At 45.5% G+C, this 16,897-nt stretch overlaps 1 protein-coding gene across 1 annotated transcript in view; it reads right to left on the bottom strand.

The window, feature by feature from the left end:
* CAMK4 (calcium/calmodulin dependent protein kinase IV) overlaps nt 1–16,897 on the bottom strand; it is a 263,753-nt gene that overhangs the window by 116,382 nt on the left and 130,474 nt on the right. The window contains exons 2-3 of the mRNA XM_040343331.1: nt 15,295–15,373; nt 231–293 (exon numbers count right to left, since the gene is read on the bottom strand). Coding sequence (XP_040199265.1) covers nt 231–293; nt 15,295–15,373 — 142 coding nt within the window. The remainder of the gene's footprint in view (nt 1–230; nt 294–15,294; nt 15,374–16,897) is intronic.

Here is a 16,897-nt window from a genome sequence, read left to right as displayed (position 1 = left end):
TACCTGTTTGCCTGTAATTCACTTTTAAACTACCAACACTCATTTGTGGCTGAACATGTTACAATCTGTTTGTGCAGTTGTTGTTGGTGGTATTACTGGGATTGCAATGTGTGGACATCTATAGTTAAAGGCAAAAGTGTGCCCTGTTATATTTAAAACCAGCTTCCCAAGAGCTGAACAAGACTGCCAAAATAGTTTTATAGGATTTCTTGTTGCTAAAAAATACTTACGATATTTGGATGTGAAAGGCGTAACAGTACACCGATTTCTGTTCGTATTATTTTCTTGTCTACCTAAAGGAATAAAGAAAGACGTAAGAAAAAAACTGTAATAATCACTGACAGTAACAATGTGAGGGCCGACTAGTGATAATTAAAAAATACATAAAACAGAATCCCAGTATTACAACAGCACCAAACAATCTGAGCATCCACTAAGGCTACAACCTAAAACAGAACACCAGCCAAAAGTAACAAGATAAAGATGAAAAGGTATTAAAGGATTCACACAACTCTCTCTGTATGCATCTGTTTTGGTGATTTCCCAAAAAGTTAAATTATTAACTTGAAACAGTTAAAACTTGGTTATAACGTGCAAAGAAAATTGGCAGTATGAATCTAGCTGGATAATTGTGGATAAAAGCCCTTGTGTTCTATATAATTTATTTTTTATTATATAAAATGTTTCTAAAATGTTGAACATCTTAGAAATGCATTTGTTTGGTTACCAAGTATACATTTTCCAAATTGGAAATGGTCAGTTTCACTTACTAAGCTGCCAATTTTTTTTAGAAAAAATAAATGTTACTATGGCAGTCTATGGATCATTAAGCTACAATCCCAATGCGAGCTGGGTATAAGGGGAGAGAGAATTGTATTTTCTCGGACTGAATATCAAGGAACATTCTCTTTGCTGTGAGGAGACCCCCTTGGAAGAAGTCGTTTCCAGGCGTAACGCACAGGGCGGAGCTTGATAAAGGTAGATTTTCTTTCTACCAGCTGCAGTCCATCCTGTGTGTAAATCAAAGCTGACAGCCAGATACCACGGAAAGTAGTAAGCCGAGGGAGTTACCTTGCTCTAAGTACCGATGTTCTACGTTTACTTTTCACTTGTCTTGTGAGTGTGGTTTTAATAAAATTTACCTAGATTTCTGTTTCAATCATTTTTTATTAAATGTTTTCTGAAGAAAAAGAAGGAGCAATACTGAGCAGAGCAGCAAACAAAAAGTAGATGTACAAAAAGAGGAACATAGAGGGAGCATGACAAATGGAATCAACCATCTATGAGGTCCCATATAATTGTATACAGATAGGAAGATCAACCATGTGATGGATAGCTACAAAATATAGATCAATAACACCATAATAAATGGAAGAAAGCCATCAGGAAAGACAGCTTATCAGATTTGTCTATGATATACATGAGATCCGTCCAAAGCATCAATAATATATAACCTCTATGAAGTGGTCTGCAAAATGATAGAGCATTTAACTCGTGTTATAAGATATCAGAGGCTCTACCCATTGTCAGACATCATCTAATGCCGCGTACACACGATCGGAAATTCCGACAAGAAAACCGTGGATTTTTTCGGACGGAATGTTGGCTCAAACTTGTGTTGCATACACACGGTCACACAAATCTTGTCGGAAATTCCAACCGTCATGAACGTGGTGACGTACAAGACATACGACGAGCTGAGACCAATGAAGTTCTATAGGCAGTTCGGCTCTTCTGCTCTGAGCATGCATTTTTTTTTGCGAATCGGAATTGCATACAGAAGAGCGGATTTTCCGATAGGAACTTTTTCCGTCGGAAAAATAGAGAACCAGCTCTCAATCTTTTGTTGGCGGAAATTCCGACAGCAAAAGTCCGATGGAGCATACACACAGTCGGAATTTCCGACGCTCACATCAAACTTTTCTTGGCGGAATTTCCGATTGTGTGTACACGGCATAAGTCATTTATTGGGGTCACAAGTCCCCACAGCTAATAATGCAGGTATCATAGGTGAGGAAAGTAGGAAGGGAGGGAACAAAAAAAAAGGACTGAAAGGGAAAGAAAAAAAGAGAGAAAAATTAGGGAGTGGGATAATAAGAGTGTAAAAAGGAAAAGCGAAAGAGAGAAGGTGAGTCCATCAGGGGATCTTTCGCCAACAATCCTTGAAATCGCCCTTGTATATCTGGAATCTGCAAATAGGCAAACCAGGGGGACCATATTTTTTTTCGAACAGGGATTACTTATCTTGCAAAACAACAATTTTTTCATTTAACACGATCCACGTGACTTTACATTTCAATAACTGGACTTTTCCATGCAGTCACAATAGCAATTTTGGCCGCTAAGAACATAAAGTATATGAAGGTATGTATCCTCATCCAAAAGTGATGAACTTTGGGGAAAGATCACCATACGGATAAAGTCATACCTCTGGCCACAACCCCTGATGAGCTTGGGTACATTTTCGAAAGGCGGTTTGGGACCAGGTACCATCTGGCGTATGCTTTGTACCCTGCTTTAATCAGAGTGTGATACATTTGCCTATATGTCTCAGTTTACTGCTCCCTGCTAGCCATATGGGTAGAGGTAGAAAGGAATTTCATGTGATTCATTCCTCTGACAGGTTATTGACGTGCTAATGTCCCCTCACTATTTCTAAAGGTTAATTGATCTATTGTGTTGTGTGAAGGAGAGCTGTGTTTAAGTGGCTTGTGTTAATTATTCTGATTGCTTCATTGTGGTAATTATCTCTCTATATGCGGGGTCGAGCGGTCTGGTTGATGTATTCAGTACAGCTAGTGCTCAGCGTCATTGATGTCATTGTCTAAAGAAAATGTGTTTTCAGCATCGGCCCCGTCGTGTCTACCTAGTCATCTGTATGGAAGCCCCAGTGTGAGGGGGGCGGAGATTTGTCATTGTAACAGTTTTGGAAATGACATATAAGCTGTGTGATATAACATTAAAGTCTGTGTTGTTCAAGCAGTAAGCTTGTCTCATGTGTGGCTTTCTGGGCGATTCCAGGGATATCCCTCCTCGTGGAATATTGGGGTGATTTTCGTTATGGGAAGAAGGGAACGTTGACGGGGATATCATACCGATACCGTCACAATTGGTTGGTAGCAGTGGGATTTTTCCCTTCTATTCCCCTTCACACCCGGATTCCAAGCAGACACTGGAAGAACTACTGGAAGTTCGTGGAAGGATTGCTAGCAACAAAACCAAGCGGGTCATCATAGCAGAATCAATGGAGCTAGACCAGGAGGATGGGATTGCAGCAACGCCAGCAGTACAAGAGATGGAGACACCAGTGATTCAGGAGGAGGAATCGCCAGCCAACAAGCTAATGAGAGAGAAGCTAGCGTGGTTCGGCCCGAACCCAGCGGCGGATGTGGTGCTGAAAGTGATGGACCTGTTAGTAAACGCAGAACTACAGAAGGCTAAAGAAATAAGAGACGCAGAGCTACAGTTAAAACTGGCAGCAGTCCAACAAGCAGCCGCACATTCTCCAAACAGTGAGTACAGCACAGCAGACGCAAGGAAGATTCCGTTTAGCGCTTTTAAAGCTTTTGATGAAAAGGACTGTGAGATTGATAACTTCCTGGCGGATTTTGAGCGACAATGTAACCTGCACCGAATAGCTAGAGGAGAGTGGGTTGCAATATTGTCAGGCAAACTGTCAGGCAAAGCTTCTGATGCTTTCCGTACCGTGCCAGATCAGGATATCCATAGCTACGCCCGGGTTAAAGAAGCGCTCCTGGCTCGTTATGCAGTAACCCCAGAGTCCCACCGACAGAAGTTCAGGGACTCACGCAAAACCACGAAAGACTCTTATGCGGAATGGGCATGCCAATTGTCCCGGTCGGCCTCTAACTGGGCTAACAGCAGCCAGGCCACCACCGCAGAGGACATTTTGCAACTAATGCTCCTGGAGCAATTTTACAATCACATCCAGACGGACGTCAAAGACTGGGTGAGAGATCGCAGGCCCATGACTCTACCAGAGGCCGCTAAGTTGGCGGATGAATATGCAGATACTCGCAAGACGAACCAGGTCACACCACAGGAACAACCTCCACCACAAACGGTGCCCTCACACCCACCAACCGCTAGATACCAACCTCCTAACAGACCGGTGACATCTAGCCCTCGCTATCCACGCCAGGAGGGCAACGAACAACGCTGCTTCCGGTGCAAACAGCTGGGTCACTTCAAGCAGAATTGCCCCATGAATGACAACACCAGGTCAAATTGGTCTCAACCTGGGTACCGCCCACCAGCAGCAGCCCATTGTGTAGACTCGGCTTGGGATCCCCAGGAGCTGGGTCAGGAAGAACCATTGGGCACCCCTTACGAAGCCCTCATGGTACAATCTGTTATTACGGACAACAGGGAACACCATTGTCAGCTGGTCATGGGCGACAGCCCTGAGCCGGAGGGGCCCTGGAGGGAGCTGGGCAGAAAGAGGCACCGCCGGCCACCCTTCAAGAAGAAGAGGTCCTGGAAGCCGTATAACAAGCTGACCTGGGAGGAGAAGAAGCGACTGGAGGAGAGGGAGTCGCAGCGGGCATCCCAGATGCGTGCCGAGATGTTCGCCAAGGGCCCACCGGTGGCCCCTTACACCACCACCCAGTTCCTGATGATGAAGGACCACGTGGAGAGCCTGCAGGACATGAGCAAGCAGGATCTGATCCGTGAGTACATAGAGCTGGAGGAGTGCATAAGCCGCATGGAGGAGGAGAACAACCACCTGAGGTCACAGCAGGCTGACCCCCCCAGGCTCCATGAACTGGAGATGGAGCTGGAGAAGCTCCAAGAGGAGAACCGGCGGCTGCGGAGGGAGCAGGGGGTGGCTGACCTTATGGGGCTCTGATTCCCCTCCCCCCCCCCGGACTCTGAGCACCAGTGCTACAGCATTTCAACAAATATAACTTTTTCTTTTTATGAATCTCCTGGGATTGTCACTTCAGAGCCATAACCTGCCCCCTCCCATAGCGGGACACCTAGACGGCGGCGCACAGACCCATTCGCTGTCTTCACACTGACTTCTGGTGACTTTGCAGATCGCACAAAGACTTGGGGACTGACCGGCGTGTGATCTGACGACCCGGTGACATACCTGAGTCTGAAGCAGTTGCCAAGGGAGGTCAGTCATGCCAAACGGAGTTAACCTCGGACTAAAAGCTCTGAACCCGTCAACCCTACTGGACCAGGGAAGGTCAAACCGGGTTTGCCGGAGCAGGGAGCAAAAGGGGGGCCATTGTGATACATTTGCCTATATGTCTCAGTTTACTGCTCCCTGCTAGCCATTTGGGTAGAGGTAGAAAGGAATTTCATGTGATTCATTCCTCTGACAGGTTATTGACGTGCTAATGTCCCCTCACTATTTCTAAAGGTTAATTGATCTATTGTGTTGTGTGAAGGAGAGCTGTGTTTAAGTGGCTTGTGTTAATTATTCTGATTGCTTCATTGTGGTAATTATCTCTCTATATGCGGGGTCGAGCGGTCTGGTTGATGTATTCAGTACAGCTAGTGCTCAGCGTCATTGATGTCATTGTCTAAAGAAAATGTGTTTTCAGCATCGGCCCCGTTGTGTCTACCTAGTCATCTGTATGGAAGCCCCAGTGTGAGGGGGGCGGAGATTTGTCATTGTAACAGTTTTGGAAATGACATATAAGCTGTGTGATATAACATTAAAGTCTGTGTTGTTCAAGCAGTAAGCTTGTCTCATGTGTGGCTTTCTGGGCGATTCCAGGGATATCCCTCCTCGTGGAATATTGGGGTGATTTTCGTTATGGGAAGAAGGGAACGTTGACGGGGATATCATACCGATACCGTCACACAGAGCAACATTTAGAATGCCTTTGTGAATATGGGAAGTCTCCTGCATGCACCTGTTTTCGAACATTATGTGTACTGCTAGGTCTGAGCTGTTTTTCTGTATGTTTTAAGAAAATAGTAAATTTGGTGTAAGTGAAAATTCTCAGTGGATGGCATCTCCAAGCTGTTCATGAAGTATAAAGGAGGGTGTAAACCTCTGTGGTCAAGATAGTCACCTATACAGTAAAGTCCCTTTTCCAACCATCAGCCAAATCCAATTCCTATTTTTTATTCTTATATGTACCCTGAAGCTGTTTTATTGGAAAAGGAAAATAAACATCAGAAAGCCGTTTGCCTAAATCTGTCCTAGCTGTTAAAGGGAAACACATGCAATAAAACAGGAAAATATGAAGGGATGAGAGATGCCACACACCACTAGCTCAACAAGTAAAAAGGAATGTGAATGGCCTCAGCCTAGAGCTCCTCCTGAACTTCGTACTGATGCATTTTGCCCCGCTCATTTGGGCTTAATCATAGAGATTTATTTTTGGAGCTCAAGGCTGAGACAGTTTGCATTTCTTTTTATTGAGCTAGTGTCTCCCATCCCCTCAAATTTCCCTGCTTTCTGGATTACGCATAAGAGAGCCTGCACCCTTATATTTTTGTGACACACCGGATCTACAAATGCAGTTTAAACGGTGCTATAAGTGGTATAGGGTTTAGTGAACATGCAATAAGACCTTTTAAAATTTAAGGCTGGGTTCACACTATTGCGAATTGGATGAGTGTCCCTGCATCCAATTTGCAATAGCAGGAGATTGTGACCGGCTCTCTATGGAGCCGGTTCACATATCTCCGATGCGGCTCCAGTGCGAATTTGCACAGGTGCCCTGTGCGTCTTTTGGTCCATTTCAGGTCTGAATTCAGCCCAAAATCAAGGCTGAAATCAGACCTGAAATGGTGAACCAGGACCCACAGGACCACTGCTGTGAATCGCACCGGCATGCAGTGTGAACCGAGCCTTAAGCCCCATGTACACGGGACACTGCTAAACGTACATTAAGAGGCAGTTGGACACTTTTTTCAACTTCCCCTGAACTCATTCAATGTTATCCTATGAAGCCATGTACACAGTCTCGTTTATTGCCGTTTTTAGGCAGTTGCATTTAACAGGGTTTCTTTGAAAGCAAAAAAATGGGTTCTGACGCAGAAGATTTCCACGTTTTAGACGCAAAGTGCGTCTAAACGTGGCTAAACGCGGTAACCCGCATTTATCAGCGTTTCGTTTATAGGCATTTTTCGCCTTTGCCTATTTTTATTAAAACGCGGTAAAGCGTGGCAAAATGCCGTTAAACGCGCCATGTAAACGCGGCAAAACAGATGTTTTACATGTGGGTTACTATCTGTCAAGTTTAATCATTAAGGAGCAGTTGTAACAGTGTCCCGTGCCTTTTCACTTGCATGAACACATTTTATGGACTATTAAATGATTCCTATCACATATATATATGGATAATTTTGGATTCAATTTTTGAGAGTTATTTTATGTTATTATAACATAAGCATATAATAATTAATTTCTTGAGCACTTCTGGGTGTTTTTAGTATCACAACATTTTTTTATACAAGTATATTGGGTTCATTTACCACTAACCAGTCTCATGTTTGCTTTTTTGATGCCAAACCTTAGCTGTGTGCAGGGTATCTATATTTCTTCTCCTAGTAGAGATGCAGTATCCATTTGCTTAACTTGGTGTGTTATTGGGGCTAAGCTTGTTCTCATAATCGAGGCAGAATTACAGAGAACCCAATCTACAAAGTGGCTCCTGTGGGGGCAGTGCAACAGGACCTTCTTCTTGCTCTGATATAGCCACATTAGTCAAGAACTGTAGTATGTGATAACTGTTTCATGTGACTTTTGACTGCAATGAATATCAGGAGGAGGAAGCTGGGAGAAGGGTAGGCTGTGCTCTCTTCTCCTTCTCTTGGTTATTCAGAAGAGAAAGATAACCATGTTTGGAGAAAGATGGAGGTGCTCCTTCTGATGCTGCACTGCTTTTTAATTCCATGCCCTAAAATGGAGATCAGGCAGGTAGGCAGAGTAGTCTGGGTGGGCTACCAGTGCTCAACTGCCTATACATTACTATTGGGCTGTCTATGCGATACCACTGGGCTACATGCTTATTGCCATAAATTTGTGCAGTACTGCCTTTGGTCTACAATAGTCATAAAACCATGCTTTGATTTCGGGGATGTACTGTATACTGGCTGCTCGGAGTGAAAACAGGACACAGCTGGTGTGTTGTTTAGTGTATCAATCTTCAGAAAAGCTTTGATAAACCCCTCTAAAAGGCTTGTCAATGTAAAAGCATGCCTCTTGAAATATCAATATGATGACCACATTTATATTTAAGCATTAAGCTTATTTTAGCAGTGCACCATGTACACAACTATTATTTTTGCAGTGCACGATTATATTAAATCATAGCCCCATTAGACCAATTCTCAGGAATATGATACAGAATGTGTTATGTATTATGTTAAGTTCAGAATCTATTATGTTTTCTGATTTTATTTTATTTTTTACATTAAAATATCTCACTCCAGGTATATAAAAAAAACAAGCTTCCATATAATTGAATAAACTGTAAAAAAGATAATGCTTAGCTAAATTAGCAATCTAAAAAATAAATAAAAAAAATAAACTGAATACTCTCCATTCGGATGAAAACAGTGCTTTTAGTTCCTGATTAGTGCAGCCCAAGGACACGAATAATACTGTACAATCCTCGTTCTGTTTCAAGCTTGCTGTGAGATCAGAATTACAATTGCGCTGGTCAGCTTACAAACCAAAGCAAGCAAGAATGATTTGAGGACAAAAGCACAATTTTTCCTAAGGTCCAATGTTTATCGTTTCTATAACCATCACGCCTCCAGCTGCTTTTCATTTTGCATTTCATGGTATTATTTTACAGCCTTAGAATCAGAACAGATCTTCAGTTTTTCAGCAGTTGAGATAATAAAGGCAATCTAAACAGAGACAAGCTGCTTCTATGTAATTTATTTGATTTGCAGATCTATACATGCCAAATTCTAAAGACTAGTAAAGCTTTAGACGTTGCTCATAATCACATAATGTAGTTCGAAGGTTTTATGGCAGACAACTCTTTCAAAGAAAAGCATTTAACCAACAATCAAACCAAAAAAAAAATCAAGATTGATAAGCATAGAGGAAAATTGGTGCCCGCTGTAAAACAGTAACACTTTTAAGTTTAGCAGAACATTTAAATGCAATTAACAGCACTGGGTAATTGGCATGAAACAATGAGTCGTAGAAATTGCTCAGGTTGAATACCTAAGGAAGACAAATTGGATAATTGGAAATCAAATGATGTTAAAATGGTCTTTAAAAAAAAATGGTCTTTGAAAAAATACTTCTATACCTTTTGTTCCCCTACTGCGCTCTCTGGCAATCAGAATCTAAATAAAATGTCTGTTCCTCTGGGTACAAAGAACACATGCTCCCTTCTTCCTAATTGGTTGTAGAGGGTGTCTAAGTGACCTGTTGTCAGCACATTCACATGGAGTGGGTTGAGATTCCTTAGGGTAAGCTATAACTGGAGGGAGTTAGAACTTATATTAGGTTTCTTCATTTCACTCCTGGGGGGGAACTTAGAGGCAGGGGTGCGACTAGAAGGTACAGTAAGTATAAGCAGCTGAGGGGTTGACAGTTAGGAGAACCCACTGTTTTGTTTCACATGCAAAGCAAGTATCCAGCACGGCATAATCCTCCAAATTCTTCCTTTACTGTAACAGCATTAAAAAATTGCCAATTTGTTTTCTTCCTCAGAGGGCCTTAATCATAGCTAAGAAACCGCCTGCTATGGGCAGAAACAATCCTGATTTCTCACATACATAGAGCGATCAGATAGAGGAAGTAACAAAATATAGGCTGCTGCCAAAGATATGATAGTCCATATGAAAAATATCAATAAGCGGCAATTGTAAATCACTTAAAAAATGATTTTAAGTCTCACCTGTACGGCTTCGTTCAAACAGAGAATACAAAACCATATGCCTATGGAGGGCCGTGTTTACCTGCATGAGGATGCACAGGTGTTGTATGCATCCCTGTGCAGGTGGTCCCGTTGCTGTCAATTTGGATGCAGCAGCTGCCCAGACACTGCAGCTGCACACAATCTGACATGCATTATGTACGTCCCATATGAATGTGGCCTAAAAGTTCCAGGGCACCACTGGGCACTTACATTGAAATGTTGTAGCATACCAAATTCACCTCACCTGCTCGTACCATGCAACTAACTACACTCCAACTTTCCAATGCCTAAAAACGTTGATCTCTTCCTGGTCCCGATACCACCCATCATGTATAGGGACATTCAATGCCATAACAATGACAGTCCTACCAAAGCTCCTTTACCTGTTCCGCACCCATCCAATCCTATTTCCATCATACACCCTGAAATCTTTCCAGAACTATCTTCTACAGTTTATTTGGTCCAATAAAAAAAAATGGATCTCAAAATACACAATGTTTATACACAAGAGGCATGGCAGACATGGAGTCCCCATTTCGTCAAATACTTCACAGGCGCACAAATCACCCCATTGATTCCTGTGTGCTCAACGCAACAGGCCCTTTTATATGTCAACCCGTTTCCCCTTGCTCACTTCCCTGGATCTCATTCAAGTCTAGACCAGCTTCCATGAGTCCTCTAATAAGGCATAATATATGGAGTACAAATATTTCAGAATTTACCTCTCCTACCCCTTCTGGGCAATCCATTGTTCTCCCAGAACTAGACTCTTCTGGTGCTTTCCACATATTTCACTACGCCTACTCACTCCTTAATAGTTGCACCACTTATACTTGGGCAGAAATTAGAGATAAGTACCATGCCCCATCTTTTGAACGTTTTCAATGCCTGCAAATAAATCAATGGCTTTCCACCATATTCAACAACAAAGATCTCACAAGCCAGCTCTCACTTTTTGAACATATCTACTATCATACATCTCGCTTTCTCCCCCAAATTGATGTCCATTCTTTACTCACAACTAAACAACTCTGGTGCACTAAAGTTAGAGATATTTGGTCAACAATGGCCTCCTATTCTGTTCTATTAACATAAACACAAATGAATTTGCATTCAAGACGATTGAAGCTGGTACATGGTTTTGTCCCAATAAGCGTACCTCCATCCATCTCTTTCTAGCACGTGCTTTTGTGGCTGTTCCACCTTAGGAGATGTTTTCCACATATAATGGACCTGTCCCATGTTTGCAAGGTTCTAGACCAGGGGTGGGCAATTATTTTTTCGATGGGGCCACATGAGAAACATGGGGACATGGCACAGGAGGGGGACAGAGGCTGGGGACATGGCACAGGAGGGGGACAGAGGCTGGGGACATGGCACAGGAGGGGGACAGAGGCTGGGGACATGACACAGGAGGGGGACAGAGGCTGGGGACATGACACAGGAGGGGGACAGAGGCTGGGGACATGACACAGGAGGGGGACAGAGGCTGGGGACATGACACAGGAGGGGGACAGAGGCTGGGGACATGACACAGGAGGGGGACAGAGGCTGGGGACATGACACAGGAGGGGGACAGAGGCTGGGGACATCACACAGGAGGGGGACCGAGGCTGGGGACATGACACAGGAGGGGGACAGAGGCTGGGGATATGACACAGGAGGGGGACAGAGGCTGGGGACATGACACAGGAGGGGGACAGAGGCTGGGGACATGACACAGGAGGGGGACAGAGGCTGGGGACATGACACAGGAGGGGGACAGAGGCTGGGGACATGACACAGGAGGGGGACAGAGGCTGGGGACATGACACCGGAGGGGGACAGAGGCTGGGGACATGACACAGGAGGGGGACAGAGGCTGGGGACATGACACCGGAGGGGGACAGAGGCTGGGGACATGACACCGGAGGGGGACAGAGGCTGGGGACATGACACAGGAGGGGGACAGACGCTGGAGACATGACACAGGAGGGGGACAGATGCTGGGGACATGACACAGGAGGGGGACAGAGGCTGGGGACAGGCAGCCACTGTTTAATCAATAACAATTGATTAAACAGTGGCTGCGTGTGATGGCACAGTGGCTGCGTGTGATGGCACAGTGGTTGCGTTTGATGGGCACAGTGGCGACAATTGATGGCACAGTGGATGCGTGTGATGGGCACAGTGGCAACAATTAATGGCACAGTGACTGTGTGTGTTGGCACAGTGGCTGCATGTGATGGCACTGTGGCTGCGTTTGATGGGCACAGTGGCTGCGTGTGATGGGCACAGTGGCTGCGTGTGATTGGCACAGTGGCTGCGTGTGATTGGCGCAGTGGCTGCGTGTGATTGGCACAGTGGCTGCGTTTGGGAACAGTGGCGACAATTGATTGCACAGTGGCTGCGTGTGATTGGCACAGTGGCTGCGTTTGATGGGCACAGTGGCTGCGTTTGGGAACAGTGGCGACAATTGATTGCACAGTGGCTGCGTGTGATTGGCACAGTGGCTGCGTTTGATGGGCACAGTGGCTGCGTTTGGGAACAGTGGCGACAATTGATTGCACAGTGGCTGCGTGTGATTGGCATAGTGGCTGCGTTTGATGGGCAAAGTGGCTGCGTTTAATGGGCACAGTGGCTGCATGTGATTGGCACAGTGGCTGCAAGTGATTGGCACAGTGGCTGCGTGTGATTGGCACAGTGGCTGCGTGTGATTGGCACAGTGGCTGCATGTGATGGGCACAGTGGCTGCGTTTGATGGGCACAGTGGCTGCGTTTGATGGGCACAGTGGCTGCGTGTGATGGGCACAGTGGCTGCGTTTGATGGGCACAGTGGCTGCGTTTGGGAACAGTGGCGACAATTGAATGCACAGTGGCTGCGTGTGATTGGCACAGTGGCTGCCTTTGATGGGCACAGTGGCTGCATGTGATTGGCACAGTGGCTGCGTGTGATTGGCACAGTGGCTGCGTGTGATTGGCACAGTGGATGCGTATGATGGGTACAGTGGCTGCGTTTGATGGGCACAGTGGCTGCGTGTGATGGGCACAGTGGCTGCGTGTGATTGGCACAGTGGCTGCGTGTGATTGGCACAGTGGCTGCGTGTGATTGGCACAGTGGCTGCGTTTGGGAACAGTGGCGACAATTGATTGCACAGTGGCTGTGTGTGATTGGCACAGTGGCTGCGTTTGATGGGCACAGTGGCTGCGTTTGATGGGCACAGTGGCTGCATTTGATAGGCACAGTGGCTGCGTGTGATTGGCACAGTGGCTGCGTGTGATTGGCACAGTGGCTGCGTTTGGGAACAGTGGCGACAATTGATTGCACAGTGGCTGCGTGTGATTGGCACAGTGGCTGCGTTTGATGGGCACAGTGGCTGCGTTTGGGAACAGTGGCGACAAATGATTGCACAGTGGCTGCGTGTGATTGGCAAGGTGGCTGCGTTTGATGGGCACAGTGGCTGCGTTTGGGAACAGTGGCGACAATTGATTGCACAGTGGCTGCGTGTGATTGGCACAGTGGCTGCGTTTGGTGATTGGCATAGTGGTTGCGTGTGATTGGCACAGTGGCTGCGTGTGATGGGCACAGTGGCTGCGTGTGTTGGGCACAGTGGCGACAATTGATGGCACAGTGGCTGCGATTAATGTTAATTCACGCCGCTGAAATGAACCGGCACGACCAACTGAATAGGGGGGGGGGGAGCGACGAGCACACAAAGTGACAGGAGGAAAGGGAGCCAGGAGCGCACTCGGCAGCCAGGCAGTCGGCACACAATGTGTAAAGTGCCGCTGCCAGTGGCCCCGTGCTGTGACAGTGAGTGACACACTGGCTGGTTGCGCCCCCCTCCTGCACTAAATGGTAGCGCCCGGCCCTGCCTACTGTTATCACCGCGGCGGGGAACATTACAGACAGCGTTCGTTTGAACAGCTGTTTTCCCGCCGCGCATAGACACTCCCCCTTGGACGGATCTGTCCAATCGCAAGCAAGGGGGAGTGTCTATGTGACTCCCCCTTGCTCGCGATTGGACAGATCCGTCCAAGGGGGAGTGTCTATGCACGGCGGGGAAAACAGCTGTTCAAACGAACGCTGTCTGTAATGTTCCCTGCCGCGGTGATTAACGTGGCGGCGGCGATTTCGGCGGCGGCGGCGGGGGGGGGGGGGCCGGATTAAAAGGTCCGCCGGGCCGTATACGGCCCGCGGGCCGTAGTTTGCCCAGGTCTGTTCTAGACCAAGGTTCTCAAGCTCTTGCAGTCTCTGAGACTCTTGGCATTTCCTACGTGACTACATTTTAAACCCCAAGGTTTACCAAGTCTCAATTCAAAATAGTGACCTATGTCCTGTTTTAACAAAACAGACTATTGCAAAAGTGCGCAAAAAAGAGTTATCTCACTTTGCGGAAATCCACCAACGTGTCAACACTTTTATCATCAATAAAAATTCACTCAAATTTTTTTAGACACACGTAAGAAATTCCTTAAAGCGGAGGTCCACACAAAAAGTGAACCTCCGCTTTTCTGAACCCTCCCCCCCTCCGGTGTCACATTTGGCACCTTTCAGGGGGGAGGGAGTGCAGATACCTGTATAATACAGGTATTTGCATCCACTTCTGGGCATAGACTCCCATGGGAGTCATGCTCTTTCCCGTCCCCCCCGCTGTTTTCTGGGAAACACACTGGTCCCAGAAGATACCAGGGACCAGTAAGGATGCGCAGCGCGACTCGCACATACGCAGTAGGGAACCGGGAAGTGAAGCCGCAACACTTCACTTCCTGGATCTCTCAATGAGGATGGCGGGGGGCAGCCGAGATCACAGGCACCCTGGACAGGTAAGTGTCTATTTATTAAAAGTCAGCAGCTGCTGTATTTGTAGCTGCTGGCTTTTTTATTTTTGTAGGCGGACCTCCGCTTTAAGGTATTGGCTCTGTGGATTCAGTATGCTCACCCTTCAATGTTTAAAGCAAGTTATACCTCTCTGTAGGTGTTGGGCCTCAAGGTCCTGATTTGGATGTCATCAATAAACTTGTTCTTCTCCCCTGTCTTTTCTTTTATTCTTAGATTCCTTTATATCTTTTCTAATTTTCATCATGGAACAGATTCTACTATCCACCTGTACTTGGCACCACATCTTGGTCAGTTTCTGGTTAGCCACCAAAACCCCTAAAATTTTGTCACAGATCACATTTACATTGCTTGCTTACTAATCTGAATATTTACGGATTTTTCATTATGCTTATAAACTGAATTATGATAATGGTGGCTGTAGTCCTTGTGACTGCATTACCCATATCTACCTGTTCATTCATGTTATGATCTAAATGTTTAACTACTTTAATAAAAAATTTGGTGAAAGTGAAAAAATATTTACTATCTCATTTTACTTTATGCATCTTATAGAAATAATTATGAGTAATTATCCATACAAAGAAATTGTCAACTTACAGTTTTCTTCAACATCTTGACAGCAAAAGGCTTCTGAGTTCCTTTTTGTCTGCATCTGTATACAACGGATGTTGCTCCCCTAGAAGAGAACATTTTCAGCTGTTATTGTTGAAGGTTGTTGTAGTATGTATACAGTTGGGAAAAAAAGTATTTGATTCCCGGCAGATTTTTTAAGTTTGCCCACTTACAATGAAATGAAGGCTCTATTATCATACTTGTATTTTAAGTAATAGAGACAGAATATCAACCAAAAATCCAGTAAAAATAAATAAAACAAATGCTATAAATTAAGTTGCAGTTCAGTGAGTAAAATAAGTATTTGATCCCCAAGCAAAACATGACTAAGGCCTCGTACACACGGTCGGTTTGGTCCGCTGAGAATGAACCGAAGTTCATCGGACCAAACCGACCGTGTGTATAGGCTAGCGGTCTGGTTTCCTTCGGTCCAAAATTTCTAAACATGCTTCAAAACCGAACCGCTGGGCGATCGGACCAAACCGATGGTTAGTACAGAAAAGCATTGGTTCAAAACCCGCGCATGCTCAGAATCAAGTCGACGAATGCTTGGAAGCATTGAACTTCGTTTTATTCAGCACGTCGTGTGTTTTATGTCACCGTGTTCTGACCCGCTCGGATTTTGGACTGATGGTGTGTACACATATCAGGCCGTCAGGCCACTTCAGAGGTGAACCGCTGAAAACGAACCGACGGACCAGTCTCATCGGTTTGGTCCGACCGTGTGTACAAGGCCTTAGAACTTGGTGAAGAAACCCTTAATGGCAAGCACAGAGGTAAGACATTTCTTGTAGTTGGTGACCAGGTTTGCACACATCTCAGGAGGGATTTTGGTCCACTTCTTTACAGATCATCTCTAAATCCATAAGGGTTCTTGGCTTTCTCTTGGCAACTTGAAGTTTCAACTCCCTCCATACATTTTCTATAAATTAAGTTTTAAGGTCTGGAGACTGACTAGGCCACTCCACAACCTCAATTCGGCAAAGTCGGTCTGCACCTTTAGCAGAGAAACAGCTCCAAAGCATAATGCTTCCACCTCCATGCTTGACTGTAGGGATGGTGTTCTTAGGGTCATAGTCAGCATTTTTCTTTGAGTTAATGCCAAAGAGCTCAATTTTGGTCTCATCTGACCACAGCACTTTCTCCCAATCCTTTTCTTAATAATTTAGATGTTCATTGGCATGACTGTACATGCACCTTCTTGAGGGAGACTCGCTGTGTTTGGAGGAAGAAAAATGCTGACTATGACCCTAAGAACACCATCCCTACAGTCAAGCATGGAGGTGGAAACATTATGCTTTGGGGCTGTTTCTCTGCTAAAGGTACAAACCAACTTTGGCGCATTGAGGGGCCAATGGATGAGGCCATGTATTGTAACATCTTGGATGAGAACCTTCTTCCCTCAGCCAGAACATCGAAGATGGGTCATGGATGGGTCTTTCAGCATGACAATGACCCAAATCATACAACCAAGGCTACAAAGGAGTGGCTCAAGAAGAAGCACATTAAGGTCATGGAGTGACCTAGCCAGTCTCCAGACCTTAATCCTATAGAAATGTTATGGAGGGAGCTGAAACTTCAAGTTGCC

This window comes from Rana temporaria, chromosome 1 (assembly GCF_905171775.1).
Source record: "Rana temporaria chromosome 1, aRanTem1.1, whole genome shotgun sequence".
Taxonomy (NCBI): domain Eukaryota; kingdom Metazoa; phylum Chordata; class Amphibia; order Anura; family Ranidae; genus Rana; species Rana temporaria.
The sequence above is the reverse complement of the archived record's forward strand: the minus strand, read 5'-3'. Positions and strand labels throughout refer to the sequence as shown.